The sequence below is a fragment of the Mycteria americana genome, chromosome 8 (genome assembly GCF_035582795.1).
Source record: "Mycteria americana isolate JAX WOST 10 ecotype Jacksonville Zoo and Gardens chromosome 8, USCA_MyAme_1.0, whole genome shotgun sequence".
NCBI lineage: Eukaryota > Metazoa > Chordata > Aves > Ciconiiformes > Ciconiidae > Mycteria > Mycteria americana.
In genome coordinates, this window is record NC_134372.1 from 38,792,267 (window position 1) to 38,818,117 (window position 25,851).

General features: G+C 44.1%; 1 protein-coding gene and 1 long non-coding RNA gene across 6 annotated transcripts in view; one reads left to right on the top strand and one right to left on the bottom strand.

The window, feature by feature from the left end:
- LOC142413990 (uncharacterized) overlaps nucleotides 1-13,002 on the bottom strand; it is a 176,807-nt gene extending 163,805 nt beyond the window's left edge. Inside the window, exon 1 of the long non-coding RNA XR_012776951.1 lies at nucleotides 12,909-13,002. This is a non-coding gene — a long non-coding RNA (uncharacterized LOC142413990). The remainder of the gene's footprint in view (nucleotides 1-12,908) is intronic.
- Nucleotides 13,003-22,591: 9,589 nt separating this feature from the next.
- The window catches only part of KCTD15 (potassium channel tetramerization domain containing 15), a 46,975-nt gene continuing 43,715 nt past the window's right edge, over nucleotides 22,592-25,851 (top strand). The window contains exon 1 of one of the 5 annotated variants that reach the window (XM_075510775.1): nucleotides 22,592-23,330. Coding sequence is in view for 2 of the 5 variants with exons in the window: in XM_075510774.1 (XP_075366889.1) it covers nucleotides 23,697-23,844 (148 nt within the window). In the remaining 3 variants the exon portion in view is untranslated. The other 4 variants (XM_075510774.1, XM_075510773.1, XM_075510776.1 and 1 more) reach the window with 4 other exon arrangements.

Below are 25,851 nucleotides of genomic sequence, written 5' to 3' on the forward strand. Positions count from 1 at the left end.
TTCTTGCCATAACTCTCCAGCATCTCTTCCTTTACCTAGTCGTGATGTTAACAACTATTTTTTTCCCCTCAGCCATAGATAGTTTAAATATCTGTCTTGGAGGAGGTGGCCTTTTCCTCTGAAAACTGGAAACAGTTTGCATCTCAAGCAATAGTGATATCAAGTTTAAGAAGAAAGAGGAAAAAAAAAAATCCCTTACCCTTCATAAGCTTTCCCCAGTTGTTTTGAAAGATCTCACAGCTGCCCAAGAGGGAAAAATTGTCCCAATAATAGAGGCTGTGCTGCTGGAAAATGTCATTTCTAAAACTGTTGATCATTAGCGAAACACCATAGATCAGGATCTTTTTAACCAGCAGCACTAGAATAACTTGAGAGGGTGACTAAAGCCAGTGAACAGGGTTTTCTCCATAATTACTGAAAAATGAAACTAATTTCTTTTCACCCTGGATGGCTTTCACCCTCTTGCCAGCAGCATTAATGTAGAATATGGATGTTAATAATGAGGACAGTAGGAATTGGAAGTGATTTTAAGATTTAAAGGCTGACTTTTTAATGGTGTTCATGTATAGTGTGGCATGCCAGTAATTAATACACCTCTTTCTTACCAATTCAAAACGTGTACTTCTCTACACAGAGCTGCAGTTCTGATGATATTTAGGGCAACACTTGGTCCTTTTGCATTCTCTCTTATCTCAGATCATTAAGTACTTTGTATGAAATTATACTAATGCAACCTACTTTCATTTTGTAAGGTCTTTTACTTTCCAAAAATAATGTAGCTAGACCCTTAGGGTGTTTTATGCACTCAATACCCCACCTAATAAATAAGAAGAATGATTGACAAAGCATTCAGTAGAAACAGACACAGTAAATCTTTCCTACCTTTCCCTAAGCATTCTCTACACTTCTTGTGCTGCTCTCATTCCAACTTCAAGGAAACTAGCTGGGGTACAAGCAACAAAACTGGAGCAGAACAAGGCACTAGCACAGAAAGCACAGGATTAGTGACAAATTTTGGAATATTCTTGGGCTGCTTACATTGAAATCCAGATCTTCATGTTCAGAGATATTTGTAACCTGCAGTAGCTACACGGAAGTTATCAGCGATTACCTGTCCCTGTCACAACCCTTCCTCCAGTACACATGCTTTCAGACCTGCAGAAAGACTAGCAGTTTCACTAAGTCTTTACCCTCTTCTGAAATTCAACTGGTTTGAATCACAGCAAGCCTGCCTTCCTCCCTCCCAAGTTTTTGTGTAAAAAAACAAAAAAACCAACCAAACAAAAAAACCCTGAAAGACCCAATTTTCAACATTCCTTATTTCTCCTCAATTACTGTAAAGTCAGACTTGAGCAAAACTTACAGTTTTCTTGTTTAGGGAGGAAAAAAAAGAAAAAAGAAAGAATTCTTCACAGCTATATTCCACAGGCAAGCTAAGATTAATGACCCACTGGCAGTCTTTTTCCCCTTGACCCTCAGTTATTACCTTTGCTCCAGCTCCCAGAATGTTCAGGAAAGCCTACACCCTAACTGAATGAAGAATTTAATCTTTTGTGTCTTTTAATCAAAGGACTAATATTGTTGGACAGCTTTAAAATTTACACTTCTATGACCACATTATTTCAAAAGATAAAAATATTCTGTCTTAATGATGAAAGTCTTGCCACTATCTGCTGCCCTGATCTCACATATTCACCCGTAGACTTCAGTCTCAAAATATTTTATAATATAGGAATGTTTTCATGCACTGTTTAAGTATTATCCTATCTAGAATAGAAATAGCATGAGCTTAACTTCATGACATTGGAGGATAGGAAAGAAAAACAAAAAACCCACACCCACATCCTTGAGGAATATCAACATGTTGTAAAACACCAGCACCAAATCCCTAAACGCCTAAAAATCTTGCCCTCTTGGCCTTGCTATGGACTGGAAGTCATCTAGTCATCTTCACCTTTCCCATGGACTTTTACTCAACCACTTTTTAAAAAAAAAAAAAAAAAAAAAACACAAACCCAAAAACCAACAACAAACACGCTATTCTGTATCTTCTGTAAGTGATAACATTTCCACGAATAGCACAAATCGATGGGGGAAATGCCTTCTCTAATTACTCACTACAACAGCAAAAACTCCAAACCAGAATTCACAATCAGCTTCAATAATACTCGGTCTAATGACTAGGTTGGCAACACAGAGACAGAAGCTTGAAGGAACAAAATGAGTGGCTGCAGGGTTATCACGGGGGAAGCTGTTGCTTATAAGCTAGAAGCTGTTGAAAAATCTCCTCTGAGAGTTTGAAGAGACTTTCAGTGTAGAACCACAGAGATCTAGCATCAATTCAAAGAGTTATAAATAGTTTTGTACCAATGTACTTTCCATATACCAGCAGCCAGAGGATGCAACATCCCCTAAGAGACCAGATGAACTTACAAAGACCACCCCCATAGAAGAGGGGGCTGCAAACAATTATGCTCACTTTTTTAACATACTGCAGCAGGAAGAAAGACAAGGACTGTAGAGTGAAGACCTACATTGTGAAGATGTCACCTTTAAGATTTATACAAGCATTACATTGTGAAGGTTACAAATAAAGCAAAAAGAAACAGTTGCTGCTTTCAAATACATAAGCAAGCAGAGGCTTACATGGGGTAAAAACAATTGATTTCTGCTTCATAATGTTTCATGGCTATAAACCCACATATAGAGCCACATGCACAGCCCTGACAATGCCTGTGGCATGGAGAAGCACTCGCAACCCCTGCTCCAAAACATGTTTGCTCTTTGTCTATTGCTTCTTGTAGTGATATAGAAACTTTTTTTGGCCATTTCTGGCAGTGGGGTTTACTGTATACATGTATTAAGGTTTCCAGTTAACAAAAGATATCACAGCTACAAATCAGTAATTGTCATCTTCAAGAGGCTCCTGATGCGGTAGGGACTGAATTCTGTACACCTAAGGAACACCCAAAAGGAGCTCATACACATGCCAGTAAAGAGGAAGCCTGGGGACAGTGTTCAGCAGCAGTCTTCCACATCTACTCACTCCAAAATGAACAAGGGATGAAGCAAGCACAAACTCTGGGGAAAAAAAGAGGCAGCAGCAGCTTAAGTATTTCATTTGTACACCATGCTTTTTTAATCCTTCTCTAGCTTTGCCTTCTACATTAGGTAGCTAACCTCACTGCTGGCTCTCAAGAACAAGGCTTGAATCCTGCTCTGTTCCATCTTACTCACTTTGCACCAGTTTACACTATATGTAAAAGCCCATGCCTTCATGGGCAAAAGTCAAACCTCATTTAGCTATTTTTCTCTGACAGACACAAACCACAAAAGGTAGTGATGTTCTATTTAGTCTGTTGTCCAAAGATACCAGCAAGATGTCTGCTTCTTTCATCTTGCTGTACCTCACATTTTATTGTTTGAGCAAGCCCACAACAACAAGCCACAACATAGCCACTTAGTAGTCTTCAGCAATGAAACAAGTCCTACTGCAAGCCAGTAAGAAGAGAGAGAACCTTCTCATTTATATTGTGCCATGCAAAGAGAACTTGTGATTTCAACCTCAGGACAGAGATGAGATGAAAACATGGCTGGCTGCAGAGCTACAGGAGGGATAATTTAAACACTAGCCCTCTCCCAGGTCTAGGCCAGAAGTAGGAACAGAGCAGAAGGTGGTAGATAAGGGGAGAGCGCACAAAAGTGGGCTCCAGAGAGCTGTCACACTTAGATGACTGCTAGGAATTCTCAGACATGGCAGAGCCCAGGCAACCATTCTGGAGAGGTCCTTTAATAAATACACTAAATTACCATAATTTCCAAATAATTGCAAGCACTGTGTATTTTCTGAACACACATATCAACTAGTTCATAATTGAGCAAAGCCCAGTAAGTCCCACAGCCCATCAGCAGTGGGTCAGTTTCTTGGGTAGATGGGGCTTAAGGGCAGGTACCATGGCACAGCTGGAGCTCTGTGAGGGGCTGCAGGAGACATTTATTTCTCCTGACACTGTAACTTACTGTGTCAGTCACAATGTTATCTGGGTCACCGCTACAAGTTTATGCGGCATCAACAGCAGTTGCAGCTCTGCTGGCAGGCTTCCCTTCAGTACCTACAACGATGCAACATTAGCACCCAGTCCTGATCACTGGAAAACTTAGATTACAACATCTAATCCAGGCAAAACTTCAGCCCAGGTTCCAGAAGAGAAAGGAGAGTTATCAGTGAACAGTAGCATAATTAAACTGCATTCTAGCTGTCAGACATCCATCACAGGGTGCTGCAGCTGCCAGGCCATCTTTGACAATAAACTTAGTACATTTACTTGTTTCTTCTCCTCTCCCTTAATTTGCCTTATAAACCAGTTGTGAAGCTGCAGAACAGACATGCATTTTAACCTTCCCCCTCTTGCAGCCCCACACAGGTTGCGTGGGTGCTGCTGCCTCTAAATCCGCAGTAGAGCCACAAGGCCTGGAGAGCCGGAGGGATGTGGTGCTCCTGTGCCGTTTCCATGGCACTGCCGAGGCCCCCGGGCTGAAGCCCTGCTGTCTGCCTTCTCCCGCCCAGCTTGCAGAGAGAGAATAAACGTGCTTTCTCAGGGCTACGTGGTTATTGCTTCTTTTTCCTTCAGAGCCCTCTCAACAGATCATTTCCATTGTGTTTGCCTTTTCTCCACATTTCTACTGTCATTAATTAGGCCAGCACTTTATGGAACCAACAATATTTAGGGCTTACCCAATTAGGCAGGCGCACAGCAGAAGGTGGTCCCTGTCTCTGAAGAAGCCAGGCTAGCAGGCTGCAATACACCACCATGACACTATAAAAATCTCATCTCTCAGGTTTTTATTTTTCCAATTTTTTTTCTTCTCCCATAGGAAAGCATAGGAATTAGGTGCACAGAGAATACAAGAACCAAACCATCTGAAAATTAGCACTCCGATTTTTGGATTTTGATTTCTTTTCAATGAAATTAATTAAATTTTCGGGGTTGCTTCAGTCAAAAAAGCCAAAAGGCAAAAAAACCCACTGTATGACTTAGAGAAAAGTCCCAGGGTTGCTAATCAGGTGATTACAAATGAGCCTGTGAAAACAAGCAATGGCCATCAAAGATTCACCTGATGACCTTCACCCTCCCTGCTTCCCAAGGAGGAAAAAATTGTCATAAGCAAAAAACATTCTTTCAAGTACAAAATGCCCAACACTTGGGAAAGGAACTAAACAGGCATTTGCAAAACTGACCTCCTGCCCTGCTCTCTAGGATGACATTAAAACAGGAATAAAGGCTCAGTGTCCAAATCCAGTTGTGATTAACACAGGATTCAGAGCCAGAGAGACAGAATTTAGTTACAAGGAAAACTGGTTGCTCTTTCATCTGAACCTTTCTTCTTTTGAAGAAGATTTTACCTTGGGGGGGGGGACGGACAAAACTGTGTGTCATTCCCTTTTCTTTCCTTTGACAAGCTGTCACTTCTAGATATAGGAACAGTATCACCATGTTGCTGGAGAGAATAAGTGGGGCATGGTTTCTTCTTTCCTTTGATATGAACAAAGATTAAAGTAATAAAGAACTAAGATGAGAGTGAAGGTAAAGCAGAATTTTTCAAATAAGCAGAGCCGATGTTATTTTAGTATGACATTCCATGAAGCAACAGTGGCATCCAGTGGTATATTTCCATAAGCAAGTTTCATATCCTACTTTCACTAACTTTTGGCTTCCATCAGAAATTTTTTTTTTTTGCAACAGGTTCTCAAGGAACCCTTCCTCCTCTTCCCCCAACATACACTACCAGAACAGCTACCGTACACCCACGGTCATCAGTACCAGCAATGGAGACCAAGATGCACAAATGCAACCTTCACCTTTCTTAAAGGCTGTATCAGATCTGCATAGTCAAAAATTTAAAATTGTTACTAAGAAGCTGCAGCGTCGATACAAACACATCTTCAAGTTATTCTCAGAAAAACAAAGGACTTTTTCTCCTGGTGTCCACAAGAGTGCAGCAAATATTGTGTACTGTTCCCCTCCTCAATCCCCCTCCCCATTTTGTTTCTCTCCAAGGCAATATGTTCATTTTTCTCATTTAGTGATATTAAGGTTATTTTCACTTTATGATATCTAAGTAGATGCTCTGGGCAAAATGAAGGGCTTATAACTGTAAGAGTATACTACACAAGGAAGTCCATTCAGTGAATTTATTAAGATATTTTCAGACTGAGATCACATTTGCAGTTAAGAAAGCACCTTGTGCTAACACAAGCTCAGTACCATCACCAGTTACAATTTAGTAAGAAGGAGAATGGTCTCCTCACCAACACAGAGCTGAGAACCAAAACTTCAGTCCTGCTCTCAGGTCAATCAAAACTTCCGGGTTTTGGTTTTTTTAGGTTAGGTCTAGAGATCTTTTAAAATAAACAGGCCTCCACATCACTAAAAATTGTGTTTCTCACTTAGATTTCCAAAACAGTTAAACTAGAGTATCTGCCCCTTTTTAATAGGACCGTTTCTCTATCTACACACCCCACAATAATCTTCAGAAAGCTATTGACTGATATAACTAGAAGGAATATATAACCTGAAGGAAAGCACAAGGCTTGTTTCCCTCCCGCCCGATAAAACGTAAGCCAAGCATCTCATGAAGAAACTGAAACTTGGCCTACATCCAGTCTTTATATGACAGTACAGTAATTGGGAGTTTAACTGATTTTAATTGATGTGGTTCCATGAGTATGAGAGCGCCTACACAATCTATCCCAGCAAACACAGACAGAAAAGGGTAATTCCTGCCACACTGATGAGGAGGAGGTAGACTGGGAAGGAACCGTTCAACACTGAACTAAACTGCACTACAGTGTACCAGCAAACTCTCTATCATAGGCCTTCTTCCACTCAAACCCATTTAGATTAGCAAAAACTCTGACTAATGGAAGCTGCATTTGAGTTCTGCTAGCACAGCAGAACAGTTAGTTCGCTCTGTGGAGTAAACAATGTATTTTATTCATCATGCTACTAAAACGTCACAGTTCATAAGTATCACCCAATTTGTGGCTCTAGCAATCAGGTGACCTGAAGGAACAGGTTACTCACTCATGCTGATGTTAAATGCTTGGTGTGGCTGACCAAGAAGCCAGCCATGTCAGATGGGTCTATCCCACTTCAATGTTGCTCTATTCCAGCTGGGACTGAATGAAATGCTAGATTTGTGGGTTTAGGTATTTACTAACTAGTTTCCCTGCTTGAACTGGCCAATTCCCAAAAAGCATTATTTCTGAGCAAGCAGGCAAAAACTTGCAGATGGAGTCTTCCCCCAAAACAAGAAAAAGTCACTGCCAATAGTGATACAGAACTCTCTTATATTGTTCTAGCAAGTGATATGCTAACATTAAAAATAGAAGAAAAATGCATAAAGAACAAGACAAGCTCAAAACCTATTGCCTTTTGATGAAGTGGGAAATCCCACATGATTGGGGGTGGGGGGCAGTTATGCACAGGAGATGAGCCTGAACTACAAAGCAGAATTGTGATTGAACTTGTATTACAGTTAGGATAAAGCAATCTTTCAGTAGCAAAGTCATAACATAGAAAAATCTCAGTGACATGGGGTGATCAATACCATATGGAATGAAACCCCAGAAGAATCAGACATTTTAAAGCAGAGCTGAAAGATTAAGATGAATTTTCTTATTTTCTTTCCCCTGTGCCTCTCAGCTGAGCTAGAAGCTTCCTGAACATCCTTAATACACAGGTTTTCCAATGAATTGCAGACTGTTTTTCCACAACATACTATAACACTTTGGAAATAAAAATAATAAAGCAAGATCTCTGCAGCTCTGAGCCCACCCTGATTTCATGCAAGTTCTAACTGGCTGAAGGACAGCAAGTTCTAACTCCAACCATTTTTCTTGGTGTCAAATTGCATCTCCACTTTTCCCTCCCTCCTCTTCTACAGAGTTCTTTCCCTTTTTGTCCTCCCTCATGCACGCAGTATTACTGTATTCCTGCACTATGCAGAAAAGCATGCTCAAGCAGCTGTAAGGGAACAGGAACCAAACAGGGGCTCTAATGCTAGGCTCCTGCAATTGCATCTCCAAGACCAGCAAGCAGGACTGCGCAGCAGCAGATAGTCCAGGCAATTTGGGACTTGTACCTGGAAGTAGTACTACAGAAGACTCAATAAAGAACTTGAGCTTCAAAAAAAGTCATCTAAGTAGTTATGATGAATTTTTCTGAAAAATTACTTGGATCTTCAAAGGTAGTTAAGCCTGTACCATATTAATTTATTTTTAGTGTAGATTAAGGGTTTGGGGAAGCTACTTAACGTAAGCTTTCTTTGGTATCCCAGAAAAAGAGATCACTATTAAGAATATCATCGGCTTGCCACATTTACTGATTTGGACAATATGAACTATGAGATCACAAGATAAGTCATTCATCCTGGCTTCATCTCCAGCAGTGGCATGCATGTTTCCAAACACCACATAATGCATTTTCATGTCAAATAAGCCCGTTTATCCCTAACGGATCTCTTACTCCTGATACCATCTTTCCACCAGGTGTCACACTTCCCCTTTATTTCTTGCCTACCCCTTTACCTGGTAAATTCAAACCCTATTAATATAACCCTATACACAGATGCATTTGTTCCTTTACTGACCACTTCCACAGTCCCTCCTTAATTAAATATTAGTCCCTCTATTTGGTTTGCAGTAACAACACTGCAGTTAAACACCAAAACATGCATTACTTGTGTAGCTAAGTTCCAAGCCTTGCTTATCTAGTAGTGCTTACACTGTCACAACCAGAAAAAAACCCACATTGCTCTGTTACAGTCCAAAAACCACACATCTGTATGCATCAACAGGTTATTTAAGATGACAAAAATCCCTTTCCTGATGCCCTATTTTTAAACAGGGTCATTTCTCAGTGGTTTTATTTTTTAGGCCTGCTAATACTTACTCTAGAGAAAAAAAAAAAAGAAAAAATTCCATTCACATTGGCTAAATGCACAAAGCAGGAACATTACTCTCAAACCCAAATGCTTAAATCCCAGCATTAAATAAATGATTTATGGTATTGATTAATGATTTAACACATAAAAATGAGTTATTTGAAATCAGTGATATTTTAAGCATAAGAGCAAAATTTCATCCAACCTTGCTACCTTCTGAGATGACCTCTGGTTTGTTTCACTTTGAGAACTATTTTCAAACTGCTGTGTCAGGAGTAACCCATTAGCATTAGCTATCTTTAGAGTCTGCAACCAGCCCTCTCCTAGTTTGATAAATGCAACGCTAATATATTATTCTAGAAAAATAATCCATGGAAAACTATAATTTTGAACACAGCATTACCTCAGCTTCAGAGTGTGCTAGTGTGCTATCATACTAGACTGCGATGGTTTAGTTTATAAGTTTATACAATTCCTTTCCTGTCCTTTGACAATGACCTATTTTTACCCACATCACACTGAGTGGGTATGTCACTTGATAGAATACCATCCTGAAGATTCAAGTCTGTCATAAATAAATATGTAAGACAAACTGGTACATAAAAGTTGCCTCTGAGACCTGCTTTCAAGTCCATTCCGGAATGCGGTGAATGAAAATCATTTCAAATGAATGTCTGCTGGTCTCTGCCATGTTTCTGCTGTAAGAATTGCACATCACAACACAGCTGAGCATTTCCAAACAGACATCTCTAAGAAGGTACAGAGGGAGGAAGACAGAAAGGAAACCCTCCGCTAACCGGGTTACAACCCTTTCATGCCTCTTCCTCTCCCTGCCTCTCAGAGGGGAAGGTATCTATTGGGATTCAGTTGATGCTTCTCCTATTAATTCTGCATAAAGGAGAAATTAGCACCTAATTAAAAAAAACAGAATAAAAATCAGTATCAATAGCAAGACAACCTACAAGAAGTATTATTCTGAGGAGACAGCGGTTGGGTTTTGGGGTTTTTGTTGTTGGTTTTTTTTTAACTCCACCTAGCAAATATTGCCTAGCAACAATGGGAGAACCCTCCTAACAAAATGAATCATGCAGGTATTGGCTGTTTATTCCCATGAAGGGCTGTGTTTCCACCCTGTCAAATGACATCAAGGCCATGTTGCCAGAGGCATTGGGAGTTTTGACCTCTAAAAGGCAATTTTCTCACTGTCTGCTCAGAAATGTAACATTTTTCATATTGAAGGCTTTTATATCATCTCTTGTAGGTTTCAGATCTATAAATAACATACTAAAAATCTCCAACACAATAAAGCCACAGCTATTATGTTTTGCTATTAGCACTGTAAACATTAAATATCACAAAGTTAGCACTCTATTAGCATAACTATCGGGCACCACAAAAAAAAAAAACCCACATTAAATTGCATGACCAAGTTTACTGTAGATGAACAGAGACCAGAACTTGGTTCATACAAGTTCTGAATTTGAGAAAGAAAATATCTACTAGATTACCAGATATCCATGTAAGATTGGCTTTGGTCTTCATTGCTGAAGTACTTCCTCCCTTGATTTCTTAATGGAGCTATCACAGTGAAGAGTTTTAAGTTACAGGGTGGACATCGGTTCATAACAGCACGTGAACAGATGAGCCAAGAACTGTTATTTGCATAGAATGTAGCAAGTGTGCTATAATTGTCACCAATAAATGGACATGTACAGTTTCATCCCCCCCCTCCCCCCCCATTAATTCTTATTAAAAGCTTCCTATGTTTTAATTGCAGCAGCTCTGCTTTGAGCAAAGCTGCCAGTGAGCTTTGGTCCTAAAATTATTGCTTCCCCAGTTGCTCTGCAAAGGATGAAATACTCTCGTATGCAGCTTGTGACAACTCAATTTGTCCAATAAAGATAGTTAACTTCAGCCTTGTACGCGCTCTTGAACCAATACAATGTTTTTCAAGTAGGGAGATGAGAAGTAGGAGTCCTGGAACACTAGAAGCGCCATTCTGCTAACTGCACTGTTAAATACCATCGGGGTTTTTTTGTTTGATTGCTTTTGCCCATGTTAAAAAGAGTCATCAAATCTGTAAGAGGATCAGCATTTGCAAGCCATGCAGAGGCAAGCAGTTGTCCCTGAAAACATCAGCATTTTCACAAAGTTACTCTATCCTGATACTGTCAGCCTTTTTCACAAAATTATTCTACACAGCATACAGAGACTGACGATCAAGACAAGTACTTTTGGTGCTTTCCTCAGACTGAAGATTTTTTTAAAGCTACACAAGTAGCTGGCCAAGAAATTCAGTTCCTAAGACTACAAATCAACTTCCACAATCAGAGACAATCTTCATAAGAGGCATTTGTGAAATGAGACAGAAACACTCTTAGTGGTTTTTTAAAACAATCAGTAACTGTTCTCAAAATAATAAAAAGTAATCTTGCGTGATTAAGTAATCCTTTTCCTCAAAAACGCTCAAGAAAGATCATACTTTGCTTCCAAACATCAACTGCAGATTAGCAAGTTTTCCCAAATATCTGTACTTAGGAACAGATATTTTTGGTTATGTACTTCAACAAAGAGAATTAATATTTTTATTTATTTATAGAATAAAATTACAAAAACTCAATATCAAGTACTGTTTGGAACATTTTTTTATAAAAGCAAAATATTAAAGTGCTTATTATCCTATCTTAAGGAGTTTACTCCAACATTTTCTTAGAACTGACTAGTAATCTCCTATACTGTGTATGTTCTATCCTAGGAACGCAGTACTTGCCTTCATCAAACAGAATTTTACTTACTACTCTGTTAATTTGTATAGGCCACAAAGAATTTAAGAAATTGTAACATGATTTCAGGATTCAAACACTTGAATTAAACATCTCTTTCTGGGAAGCCAAGTGTCAGTTTTGGCACAGTATTCCTTGAAGAAAAAAAAAAAAAAGGGAAGAAAAAGAAAAAACTCCAACAGGTGAGAAAGCTTGCCATGCTTTGCAATGCAGCGTGAAACTCTAGAGCTTACAGATATCTAGATGGCTAGATTTATTCAGTCACTATACATACTGAATCCAACTCCTAGATTATTTCCTTTCAATTTAGCTTGTTGGGAGAGACCTTCTTCCTTATTATTAGTCTCAAAAAGGAATTAACTCCAAAATAAACATACACACCCACACTTGTATATAAAAATTAGGCCTTTTTAATCAAGTTATTTGATTGAACCACACTACTGCAAACAAATCAGGCACATCCTCACTACAAACATGTATTGAAGCGCCCTTGTGATACTGAGTTTATATAAAATATATATCCATATAGCTAAAGAAAACACATATTAGACACTTCCATATGTACTTGAAATTAGCCCCAGAAAAAAATGAAACTTACTACAAAATGAAATCAGAGGCTAATTTGTATCTTCTTATCATTTCTCCTGAGGACTCCAGACAAAACTTTATCCCAGCATATAGACATATCCCGCTACAAACTTCGGCCCTACAACCAAGCACAGTTACAAGAGCAGCATAGCCCACTCCTCAAGAGCAATACCTGCAGCAGAAATCAGCACTGTTACTCTTCCCAGGGATCTAGGGAGGTGCTCTTCTACCGAGATGGCTAAAAGCAGGTATCAGTCCTACCCTCCCCACTACAGCTGGTTCAACTGGTAGAAGAAGGAGAGCACACATTTAGTATCCAGCAAGGAATGACTGAAATGAGCAGAGAAAGAGCTGTAGAGGGGGTTAGTCAAACTACTGCTGTAACTGTATAAATATGGTATATTTCTTCTGTGGCACAGCCACAACAGCAGAGTTTAGTTAAGTGCAACACAGGACCTACACAGATTTACAAGTATTTTTTAATTAACTGAACCCTAAAATATACCTTTGTTGCTACAATACTCATGAGAGCCTCATAACACAGATTAGGCTACCACACAGGCATTAATTAGAAACAACACCACTTCCTACCTCTCAGAGGACCACACTCTCCAAGCAGCTCCCCAGACACCTCGTGCCGCTCGCCTGCGGGTTGCTAGGAGTTACGGTGAGCACCACTCCCCTGGCCTGCAGCCCCTCCACCTGCCCACACCAAGAGTTTTTACCTCAAAATGAGCGGCACACCCGAAGCACCCCCAGGCACACCTGCCTCCACTCAGGCGCCTGTCCTGCACAGCTGATCCTGCACAGCTGATCCCGCTCTGCCGGCCAGCCCTGTGGAGAGCCCCTGTGCGTCCCACGGGGGCTTCTGCCAGGCGCTCAGCCCCACAGGCCCCTCTGCAGTAGCAGGCGCCCACCCCACTGGGCCCTCCGTGGTGCTAGACCCCCACACCAGAGGGTCCCCCAGAGCGCGAAGCCCTCAGCCCCAGGGGCTGCTCCGCAGTACCAGGCTCCCTGTCCCCCCCCAGTGCTAGGCCCTTAGCCCCCCAGGCGCAGCCCCACAGGGACCCCCCTCAAAGCGCCGGGCCCCATCCCCAGGCCCGTCCCCTCAGGCCCTTGGGGCACCGCTTGCCTGCCAGCTCCCACAGCCCCCCAGGGAGCAGCCGCCGGTTTCCACGGCAACGGCGGGCGGCGGGAAGGCCGTGTGGAGGGCTGAGGCGGGAGCCAGGCGCCGCGGCGGGACGCGGGAGGCCGCGGGCGTCTTCCCCCGACCCCCGAGCGCGGCCTCCCCGCCCGCCGCACCCGGGCCTGCCCTGCCCGGCGCCGCGGGCTCTCCCACGCACCCACGGGGAGAAGGGGCCCGCGGCTGCCTCGGGGCCGGCTCGCCTGCAGAGGCCGGCCGACATGGGGGCACCCAGCCCTCCGGCTGCCCCCTGCCTGTCCTGCACAAAGTCCCGACTTCTGCAATACAAACGGGGAGCCACAGCATTTGTCCTGCATTATTCATGCTCTCAGCACTGGAAATGGGAAAAAAAACCCGATATATATATATATATATTCATTTAAAACTATTTTTCAGATTGCTTCAAAATTCAAATTAATTAAGATTAATTAAAAATTAAATAAAAAATAAAAAGCTCCGAAAGTGATTTTTATTTCCCTTACATCTTTAATGTAGAAGTAACTCCAGTGGGGTTCATATTTTTAATTTCATGTAGCATAAGAAGAGAGACGGGGACTTGCTATTCTACCGTGGCAGAGCTGCCGAGCGGGAGAACAATGCGGACGGGGTTCTTTGGTTGGGGAAATGAAGGCGAAAATACATGTAGTGGGACAAAGAGGGGACCAAGGAGGAACTCTGGTCGAGATGTCCTCTAAGAGTGGCCTCTAGGCCTTCTCCTTCCCCTAAGCCAGACCAAATTCCTACCAGTTCCACCAAATGGAGAGAGAAAAGGGGAAAGGAAAGGAGAGCAGCTTCCCTGTCTCTCCCATCACTGACCCTGGGGAAGCCGCTGCAGCAGTCACTCACCCTGCTTTATCATTCCCCAGATGCATGAAAGAAGAACCTTTAATCCTCTTGGAAGAACTGCCCTTTTCACAGTCAAAACGTCCCTGTCCCACCCCCGCCTGCCCCCCGCCATTCTGGGAATATGGATGTAGATGCTTGTGAAAAGCCGGTAAATATCTGGCCCACCTAGGGGAAAAGTCTGCATTTGAATTTCAGGCCTGTGACTGAAGAGTGAAACTCCGAAAAGAGCAAATGCAGAAGCGATACGGGATCCTTGCGCAGACCCAAGTGTAATTCTTACTCACATCCCTTATCATTTAATCATCTCACCAGAGCTGATGGCATGACTCTTGTAAGCAATCACGTGGTGAGCGCTGGCATCCAGGTGAGAAATGGGTTCCCAGTGTGTTGGGCCACGTAAAAGCATTGCTTCTCCAAAAATTCCCAGTATCATCTGAAATAAGATGCAAGAATTGAACAGAAAAGCAGCAAAAGGAAGGGACTGGAGGGTCGCGGTGATGTAGTCGGGATTACGTGGCCTTGGACACCTTTATGGTCCTATTGACTGAAGATCATTTCCACTTGTTCAGTTAATTTACCCTTTTACTATTAAATCACCAGTTCCTCAGAGGAAAGGCAGTTGCTAGCCAGCAGGTCCCTTGTTTATGTCATAACTCAGGAGTATCTTCTGAGGAACAGGAGGTGATCTAGAAAGCTAACTCCAAGATGACATTCTACAAGGAGAGCCATTTCTGAGCAAGCAGAGGAGCAGCCAAGGCCAACCGATCTCCTGTGTTACAGATAATGCAGTGCATTCAGAAATAAGGGATTAATGCGAAACACTGTTTGACACTAGGACTTTTCTAATACCTTTATTCACCAAAGACTATCACATGTCTGAAAATTTACCTGCACTTTTTTTCCAAGAGGATGTCTTGGCAACAGCAAGCTTAACTGAATAACATTCACAAAATATTAAACATGCACAACGGTCCTGTGCATAAAGCAGAATGAGTATAATGTTCCAAAAATGGACAAAAACATAACCATGTCATTGCTGCTACAAACCATTTTAAGAAGGGCACTATGCTGGGTCCAGTAGCATCAAATAATTTTTATTTCAAATTGTATTGAACTCATCTGTTTACAGATTCCTTCTACAAGTTCCACATCTCAAAGGCTAATTGCAAACTAAAAGCTGGATATGAAAATACAAATCTGAGTTCCTTTAATAACTTTTCAAACTGAAGACTGACTACAAGGTGGCAAAACCTGTGGCATTGTAATCAAATACTTGAACTAAAGGTTAAACAAGGGTTTAACAAAGACTTTGGTTATTCTCTCCTCTGTGCACCATTCAATATATACTTCATGATGAGAAATATGCCTCTTATTTTAGGAGTTGATGCCAACAAGAAAAAAGGCATCCCCTTCTTCTCTTTCTGGAAACGTGGAAAAATCCAATGCTTAAGAATTTAAGAGCGCAAATCCATTAAAAATGATGCTGCAGCACATGCATCCTCAAAAATACAGGTTGGAACAGGTAGTATGATTTCTACTACTTGGCATGCTCTTTCTATACCAGACTTTTTGGGACACTTGTTTTTATTAACTTCACATACTTGCACAACATCTGAGGTGATACCATGGATACTAAAATTTTTACAGAGTCAGGATTCTGAAATGTTACTCTCACAGAATATTGGTCTCTGCTTTTTAAACCAAACACACTGTTTAAGTAAAGAAGTATATGCCCCTGTGTCTGCCTGAAAGGATGCCAGGCAGGGGAAATGAAAAGCTCCAAATATCTGCATATCTGAAATCAGTGAAGCAAAGGAGAAGAGACCATCAGGGAAGACTGCTAAGGTCCCTGATTTTCAGGCCCAGTGTAAATTAGAGCCCAGCTGGCAGTGGTACTCGGGAGACCATACGCTAGCTGAGGATGGCTGGAGCACAGCATGTTTCAACCATATGTCTGACATACTGCCTCCTTTCCAAGGGTCTCTGGCATAGCGGGATTTGGATAGGCTCTCGCTCAGCTGGCCAGGTTCAGAGCTCTCGTCTTCTTTGTGCTAAAACAATGGCACCGAGGCTGCAGCTCAGCTCTCCTCCCCGGCAGGCCAGGAAGAGCAGCACTGCTACGCATCACCCATTTGGTAGGAGCACGTTCCCGCCATTGCGTGTGGTGGAAACGCTCCAGCTGAGCCCGCCTGCGTCACAGGTGGGCAGGGATAACCATTGCAGGGTTAGGATGCAGAAATCCTAGACCACAACACTGTTATTGCTCCCTTTTTATACTGTTAGCAGTAATGAGTTTTGTTCTGTGGTGTGTCTCAATCTGCAAGTTAGTCGCAGTCCCACAAACTCCTATTCATTATTCATTTCATCCAACAGATGAACATCACGAACGCAAATTAATTTTTTCGTTTCTGCCTTCTAGTTGTAGGTTTTTTCTATTATTTAGATATTTTGCAACATAAAGGTGTGCTTAATTCCATCTTCACATGCTGTTCAATTCAGGTTCTGTTTTAGCAGCCAAGAAGTCATTCCCTTGCCTCCCAGGAGAATTTATCTATCTACTCAGCCTGTTGTCTGGGGATCACAACAGCTTGTACCACCTTTCGTTTAGACCAGATCTGAAAGTGGAGCAGTTGAGACTATTCCCTTCCCTGCCACTGACATTCCCTGCCCTGGTCTTTCTTTGACTACCCTGTCCCTTTCTGGAATGACAGAGGGCCTCCATATCTGGAAGAATTTGCTCCATTTTATTTTTCTTCCATTTTCATGTAATTGTCATGATGCTTTATTGAGCTGCTGCTCTCTCAGGTTCTGTCCCAGCCATGCATGATCCAGACCCCTCAGTCTGTTATTTGCCAAAGAAAAAGCGCGCTGAAACGCTGCTACGTAAATAAGAAGCAATTCACCTATGATTCTAGATGTGCCTGTGCCCAAAGATCCTAAAAACAGTAAATTATTTGATACAAAAGAGCCATTACGGCTCTTGTCTTCGTTCTCTGTATTCTGTTAAGTGATATTTTTGCAGTTTAACGTATTCCAGACCTTTGCTGGCAGAAGCGATGCATATAACCTCCCTCAGAAGTGTATTCAGTTGGGAGCTGCCTGGCTACACAGGATTTTATACATCGTTCAGCTAAGTCAGCGATCCATATGCAAAAATCAAGCTCTCAGGGACACCATGTGGATTTGTGACATTCTTCAGAGTACTTTGTGTCTCTAATAAACCAATGAATGGATTACACTCAGCCATAAAATTTTTTTCCTCTCCATGACATATATAATCTGGATAAGCTTTATTTAATAAGTAGCTAAAAACTAATGCCACGCACATTACTTAAACGGGTTAAAAATATTCCTCAGTATTGTAACCGTTTAAGAAGAGGAGTGAGAGCACACAACAAAATGGCAATGTATAAAGCTGAGAACCACCGTGCTGAATGCTAACATGGGACATCTTGATTAAGTAAATTTCATTTTGGAAACTATTTTTGGCTTACAACAGTTGGAAGCAGAAGAGACAGGCAAACCTTTCCTATACTGTATTTTCTGACAAGCTATTTCATCTTGGCCTTCCAGTGTAGATTATTTCTTTGTATCACGCTGTTGTCATGAGTTAGGCACTGGATAATGGATAGTTTTAAAAACAGTCCATCTGTATTTAGTCAATAAAGTAATGGTTTGTAAACTCACTCAGCAGCAAGCTGTTTCTTGAAAAGAATAGAAGAGCATTCAAGGGAAAAGAGTGACAAGACTTGGTGATTTCCTAATGATCAGATTTTGTTCTTTGCATGGTCATGCTTACTGCTCCCAGGAAACCCCTTATCTGCCTACAAATGACAAACAATTATTTGACTTAATTAGCAAACCCGGGGTCAAGTTCCTGTTCTAGAATGATTGGCACTGCAGCTGGCTTGAAAACTTGCTTCAACTGGGAGATATCCTTAATTCCTGCTTTTTATTATTCCTTATATGTCAACTGACTGTAGCAAGTGTTGGGATTTCAAGGTGCTTTCAGGTTTCTCACAAGAACAAACCTTTCCGGCGGCTCAACGGATTTGTAACATCGGCCTTCCACACCTTCTGCTTCTATCTCATTTTCAGTGACGGAAGCGATGGTGCTAGTCACAGGATCCACGGCTGCCTACTCTCTGCATTCAGATGTGTTTCTCCGTGGTGCCTCTGCGGTCTAGGAGACAGGGCTAAATGCAGTCACATCCATGAAACCTCACTGAAGGCAACAAAGTCACGTAGGCTTTGCTGACTGAAGGTGCGCTGGAGTCCAACAACTACTTCTGAAGCACCGATTTCTTACTCAAATCTTCTCTCCCCAAATAAAAGTCCATCTAGACTACAGTGGTGTCTTAACTGTGACTGGGAAGAGTATTAATCTACATATAGACATTGATTCCTTTGTTTTAAAGGAACAAACCCCTGATTCTCATTTATCTGCTTTAAACATTTCATGAAATGATCCATTTTCTCTCTTACTGCTTTATCTTAAAATGCCCAGCAGAGCATGGTGTGTTTAGAGACGAGCGTCAGGCAGCCCGTGGATTTCTTCCTGCACTTTTTGTAGTCAGTGGGAATATCGATATCATCGCCAGGAAGCCAGGATCAAGCCTCAGGTTAAGATATGTAACATAAGAAGTCCTGAAGTCAGGCTCAAACTTCAAAATAAGACACATAATACAAGGAAAAGAGTAAGGACTAAGACAGGATGAAGCCTACTAGCATAAATTCATACAGGGCCTTCAAGAACAATACCGACTGGAAGTTGTTGTTACTCTAATTCATATAGCACAGTGTAAAAGAGGTCGACGTTATTTTTCAATTCATGATACTTTCTTTCACACAGTCAATAAATTTCAGACTGGATAATTTCAAAATCTATTTGGAACATCTTTTTGATAGGAAATTTACATTCCTTCAAATTTGCATCTTGTAACAATCCAGTCATTTTCTGTCCTGTAAAATATACACTATTTGTTATTTTTGGAAAGCAGAAAAAAATGGAGAAAAATGAGCTGGGGTTCTTTATGGGCTTCTCTTTCATGGTCTCTTAAGAGTGTCAATAAATTTTTTACCTGTTTATTGAAAAAAATGGAAGTGAACTATGGAATAATTAGATTAAAAAACAGGTTACAGAAAGGTTCTGTCTAATTCCATTTTTAAGCATCTGCACAGAATACAAAGAACTGCTGGTAAGAAAAGAATCCTAAGTATTAATTTTGGAGTATTTAGTGTCTTATGCTGGGCATTTGGCCAAGAACTTTTAAAACACCTATGATAAGTTATAACTTATCACTTTTACTTATAATATCCTGCAACTGAGCTCAGGAATCTTCTGTTATAAATTTTGTATTGCTTTATAGGGAGGATAATAGAGTTGTTGAGAAAATAAGTTATATTCAGTTCTAACAGTATTTCTTCTTTTTTGTTCACTACATGCTATTTAATATTTTCCTCTGTACACTTCTTAATAGTTGAGCTTTAAGTGAAACTCTGAAAAACAACATTAGGATTCAAAATACAGTGGAAGATTTTATTTTCAGGGTCACAAGTAGCGAGATTTCTCTCAAACAATGACACTTAGTATCTCTGTAGTTCTATGAATACTTTTGAAGTGTCATATTAAAACCAATCTCTTGGCCTTCAGGCAAAGAGAAGCAATTAGTCTTGGAGTTGTGAATAAATAAAAATCCATTTATATACCCGTCCTTGACATGTACCTTGCAAATCTTAGAAACTTCATCTAGTGGGAAAAGAAATGTTAAATCACGAACACCAATACTAATCATATTGCAATGTTGCTTCCTAAAACTGTTTAGTTTATATCAATCTTTTAAGTATTAATTCATATGTATATATTCATACATATTGAAACACAACAACAGGAAGGCATTCACACACTTGAGTGAGAAGAAAGAAATGAGCGAGTGCATATAAAGCTGTAACGCGTACCTTTATTACCCTCAACATTAATACAGGCAAGAAAAAACTCAAAGCTCCCAAGTACATTGTCCTTTTCTTAGATACCGTAAAAACAATCCCGCACAAGTTACGGACCCTGCGCATGCCTTTTTTATCCCAAGTGCTACTGTGTCTTTGCTTTGATCTACAAACAAACAAACCAACCAAATCTTTATTAGCCATGCATCCCATTTCCATGCAGCACAACTAAGTGGTACCTGTCACAGATGTGTTGGGATGAGTCAGAAAACAATTTCTACTTTTTGTTCAGTGCAGCGTTTTTAGATCTTCTCTTTCCTCTTTACTGTGCCTCAATGCAGAAGCATCCTATGTTTATGATGCTCTGATTGCTGTTCCGAGATTCTCATATTTATTTTTCATTTAGCAGTTTGTAATTCACAGAGGAAGTAAAAATTATGACGCCAAGTCATCCCAAATAGTCCGCCTGCACCCCTACAGAAAAGCTGAGTGAAACTCGGGCTGCGTGACAGGCCACCGAGTCTCAGTGGAGCTCGTCCTTCCCGCATCCACTTGTTGACCAGAGTGCTGGGGAAATGAGACTACTTAGGCTACAGCCTTGTCCAATGATCCGGTGAAGCAGCTGTCTGGGGACACGCTTGTGTTCGGAGGTTACTTTGGAATAAAATCCACCCCTTTGTGCTGCGCTCTCGTAGGCAAACAGAGAGTCCGGCCCGGAGGTGAGAGGTGGGACAGTGACCCCTGCGAAGGATCGCACCTGGGCTGATGGGATGGTCAAGGAAAACAAATTTTAGTCTGTTCTGGATGCAAATCTCTCTGCTGACCTAGTTCTCATTCTCCTTTTCATTTCAGAAGCTCAGCTAAAAATCCATAAATTAAGGAAATTAACTGATGGAGCCTCCGGCATCTTTGTAAGCTATTTAAATCTTTAAATTTACAACATCTTCTGCATATATCAAGTAATTGAACTAACTGCAGGGATGTAACTTTAATGAGAAAATTTCCCTCTTCTCCTGTAGTTTGTACTCTTAAAAAAAAAAAAAAAAAAGCTACCCTTAGGAGAAAAGTTTCTGTTTATTCCTGCCACGGAAGAGAACTTTAAAAAAAAACCCCTCGATTTTAGGGGGTCCTGCCTGCCTTCCTCCCCTGCTTCCTGGCGGGGCGGGGCGGCCCGTGGCCCCGCGGCGCGGAGGGGAGCGCGGGCGCGGGCGGGGAGCGCGGACCCCTCCTGCGCGCCGGCGGCCTGACCTTTCGGGCAGCCGCGCAGCGTTGCATAACTCCCCTGCGCGGCCGCGCTCGGCGGCTAGTAGGCGCTGCAGCCCGACGAGTCGCCGCGGCTGGCCGGCCGCCGGGACGCGCGGCGCCCCTCCGCGGGCGCGGTAGGCAGCGGGCCCCCGCCCCGCCCTGCCCCGAGCCCGAGCGCAGGGCGCAGACGGCGGCCAAGCGCGGGGCCGCGCCGTGGGGCCGCCCGCCGGCTGCGGCGCGGAGCCGTCCCCCCCCCCGCCAAACTTCGTCCGCGGGAAGCAGCGGGGCGCGGGGGGCGCATCCCCCGCGGGGGCTTGCAAAAACGCGCAGGCAACGGCAGACCCGCGTCTTTGGCTGAAAGTTGAGGGAGAGCTTTTTTTTTTTCCCTGTTGTTTGGGGGTTTTTTTTGTTTTTTTTTTGGGGGGGGGGTCCCTGCCCCCCCCCCCCCCCCCCCCCCCGGCGCGCGGGCCGGGCCGGGCGCGGTGCGCGCCCGCGGAGCCGCCCGCGGAGCCCCGCGCCATCGCGCCGCGCGCTCTAATTGAAATGGCGCTTTTGGCCGGGGGCGGGCTGCCAGGGCGCTCCGCAATAGCACAATGCATGTCGATAGACGTCATTTGGTTTTAATGGCCTACAGGAAATTTGGCGTTTACAATGCGAGACATTAGCAAAGGGTGAAAGGGAGGGGGAGGCAGGATGGATGGATGGATGGGAATAATTGCAGCCCCCCCCCCCCCGCCTCCGAGACCCCCCGTCCGCAGCCCGGCGGCGCTGGGTGCTGCGGGGGAGGAGGGGGGTGGGGGCTATTTTTTTTATTATTTATTTTTGAACTTGATCTAGTTTATCAACAAGTGCAGAGTGGGTGCTACCCTAATTGTAACAGAGGAGTCAAGAGATGTGAGAAACGTGCCCTGTGTTACTTATTTGGGAGCTGAAAATTTATGCCTAGTTGAAAATGCCTGGGGAAATATTACATCAGACCAAATGACAATGATTAAAATCAGCTTTTTCCCCCCCCTTCCCCCCCCCCCCCCCCTTTTCCTCCTTCTTCTTTTCAGTAAGTCTGTTGAAGGACGTGACAGTGGCCTGATCCTCCCCAACACCGAACCGTTATCCCCCGGCAGGGCCGGGCCGGGCCGGGCTGCGCGGGGCTCCGCGGGGCAGCGCGGGGCTCCCGCCCCGACCGCGCCGCGCCGCGCGGAGGGGCTCTGCGGACTGGGGCGCCGGGGGCGCGGGCTGGGGCGCCGGCCGCCTTCCCAGCCCTATTTCATTTTTAAGGGTTGTATTTTATTTTATTCGGGGGGGGGGGGGGGGGATAAATCTGGAGACCTTCACCAAAAGGAGGGAAAAATATCCAATTTTCATCGCAAAATTAGCTAGGGCGAGAGCAAAGGGCTGAGCTAATTGTAGCCTAATCCTCTGCCCTGCAGGCGTTTGCAAAGCCCTGAGCAAGAATTCGCTTTTTTTCCTCCTCTTCTCCCTTCCCTCTGTTATTTAGAGACGGGATTATTGCCTTTCTTCTCATAACAGCCTCGGCAGTTTCATTTAAAGGCTTTTTTTTCCCCCTCACACACACACACATCCGCACACACACACAAAATAAATAGAAAAAGAAGCAGCAAAAACAGAGAGGGGGAGAGACAGGAGAGAGAGAAGCTTTAAAAATAATAATAATAATCACAGCAGGATCTGCGGAGCAAAGATAGTAATAAAAGCAAAAAGCTGAGCCCATTCACACACAAACCCAGCAGAGCCCAAAGCCAAAGCGGGGCTCGCAGATCTCTTCTGAGCTCAAGGTAAGGAAAGCGGCGGCGGCGGCTCCCGCGGCTGCCGGGGCCGGGGCCGGTGCCGGGGCCGGAGCGCGCCGTGCGCGCCGCGCCGTGCTTTGCATTGCATCGCATTGCATTGCATCGCGCTGCACCGCGCCGCGCGGCACGCTCGCGCCTTCTCTCGCGCTCTCCCCCCCCCCTTTTTTTTTTTTTTTTTTTTTTGGAAAGTGCCTCTTCTTCAAACTAACTCGGCTCTTGGCTCCGGAGGAGAAGCGGCGGAGGGGTGTTTTTTTAAAGCTACAGGACCCGTTTGCAGCCGCCCCGCTTTGCTACTGCTCTGTGTGTGTGTGTGTGTGTGTGTGCGTGTGCGCGCGTGTGCGTGCGTGTGTGTGTATGTTTTGTTTTGCTCCGCTCCAGCATGGGCAGCGCCGGCGGAGCCCCGCGGCCCGGGGTGCCCGCGCTGCCGCCCCGGCGCCGGCTCTGAAGACGGCCAAGCCCCAGCGCGGCGGAGGCAGCGCGGCTCGCTCCGCGCTCTCGCATGGTACACGCGGAGCCGCGGCCGCGCCGCGGGGGTCGGGCGGGCGGGCGGGCGGGGTGCCGCGGCGCGGCGGTGCGCGGGGGTGCGCGGGCCGGGGCGCGGGGGCTGGCGGCGGGGCGGCTCGGCACAAAGGGAAGGCGGGCGACAATGGGGAGCGCCGCGTATGGAAAACACGGGCGGGCTGTGAATGAAACTCTGGCGCCAGTGAGAGTGGAAGGCTTGGTTTGGGGTAGACTTCAAACCACTCTAGGCTATAGTTTGCATTTCTGTTCCTGCATGCGATGTGGCACACTTCTGCAAAATTAATACATTAGCCTGGCTAATGCTCACCACCATTGGCTGCACGGAAAATGTACAGGATCGGGGATTCGGGGTTGGCTTTTTTTTTTTTTCTTGCATTCATCTAAGACATCTCCTTTCTTGTTATGTGGGAATAAGTAAAGGACGCCATGTTGTGCCTTTTTTTTTTTTTTTTTTGCTGAATTTTACCTTTGAACATATAGTGTGTCTTCAAAAGAAAAAGGCAGAAGTTGAGTGACCGGGTGCGTTGCTTGCTGTGATTTCCCTGACCATCAGTAGGGAAAGGCATTTGGGTGACGTGAAACTTGCACTAAATAGACCGGAGACTGCCAGAGATAGGCGGGTTGCGGGAGGTGGGGGGGACGGAGAAAGCCTTTTTTTTTCTTTTTTTTTTTTTTTTCCTGGTAACCAGAGCTCCAGAGGGAGCTCCCCCCCCTCCCCTGTAAAAGTTTTGGGCACGATCTCCTCTGTCACTCGGTCCAGTGTTCAGTGAAGTAGCGCGGAGGTGTGTGCAAATGTTTACGGACTTTTAATTTTGGAGCCATCGGGCCCGAGGTTTGCAGTCCCCCCTTCCCTGCTTTGTCTTCAGGCTCGGTTCACGGCGCAAGCAGTTGTCTCCCAGTGGCTCTGGAGGCAGACCCGAGCGGTCGCCGTCCCTGTGTGGAGACAAAGGTAATTGCCAAGTCTGTAGTTGTGCCCCTCTGGCTGCGCTAAACGCAGGCTGGGGAAACGCCGACGTTGCCGTGAAGTCACGGGAGCGCCAGGGTAACTTCTGCAGCCGGTGCCTGCCCCAGAGCGCTGGCGATGGGGCGGCCGGGGGGCTGCCGTGGGTGCTTTGCCCCCAGTGCTCTCGTGGATCTGCTGGTGAAGAAATAAAGGTCCCTGGGGAGGGAGAGCAGCTTCCCCGGGAACCCGACCGAGGGACCAGCCGGGGAGCAGCCGCGGGTGCTGCGCTGGTTCCAGCCGGGCCGGGGTCCTGCGGCCGGCTGGACCCCGCTCGGCCGGGCTGCGGCCCCGACCTGCCCTCACCCTGGCTCCCCGGGAGAGAGCTGCTTCATGGCAGGTCCTTAAACCTGCCGTTTTCATTTCACGTCTTAAATGTGCATGAAGGAATTAAACTGCACGAGTGAATAACAGCATTAGTTTCAATTAATTTTTATCCTGGCAACAATAAACTTTAGAAACAAAGCGCTTTTACATCCTTAATTAGTCTTGCTTCCCATCTGTAGTCTTTTAAGTGCCTGCTCCTTGATTTAACTTTGTCCCTCCTTCAGAGCCGCCTCCTTTTTCATTCTTTTCCCTTTTTTCTCGTTATCCCTTCCAGACTGCTGCCTGTTTCTTTCCTGCAACCTTTCACCTCCCTTGTCCCTATCTGTCTGCTCTGCTCCGTGCAGTTTATTTCTACTGTATTTTCCCAACATCAACAGCAGTATTGGTTACCATGGCCCCGAGCTATGTGCAGAGGTGGGAAAGCTTCATCCGCCCAAAAGTTCTTACACTTTTGAAGTCTTTCTTTTAGTAGGATCTGAAATGTATCATCTAGAGTGTGTATTAAATGAACAGTATTCCTGAAGGCTTTAGAGCAAGAAAGGCAACACCCTGGAAAATTCTGCAGTCTTTCAGCATTCTCTGCCCTAGGGTTATAGCCCTGGGCACGGAGCTGAATGGAGCTCTTACAACTGCCTTCTGTTTACCTTTTATGGTTAAAAT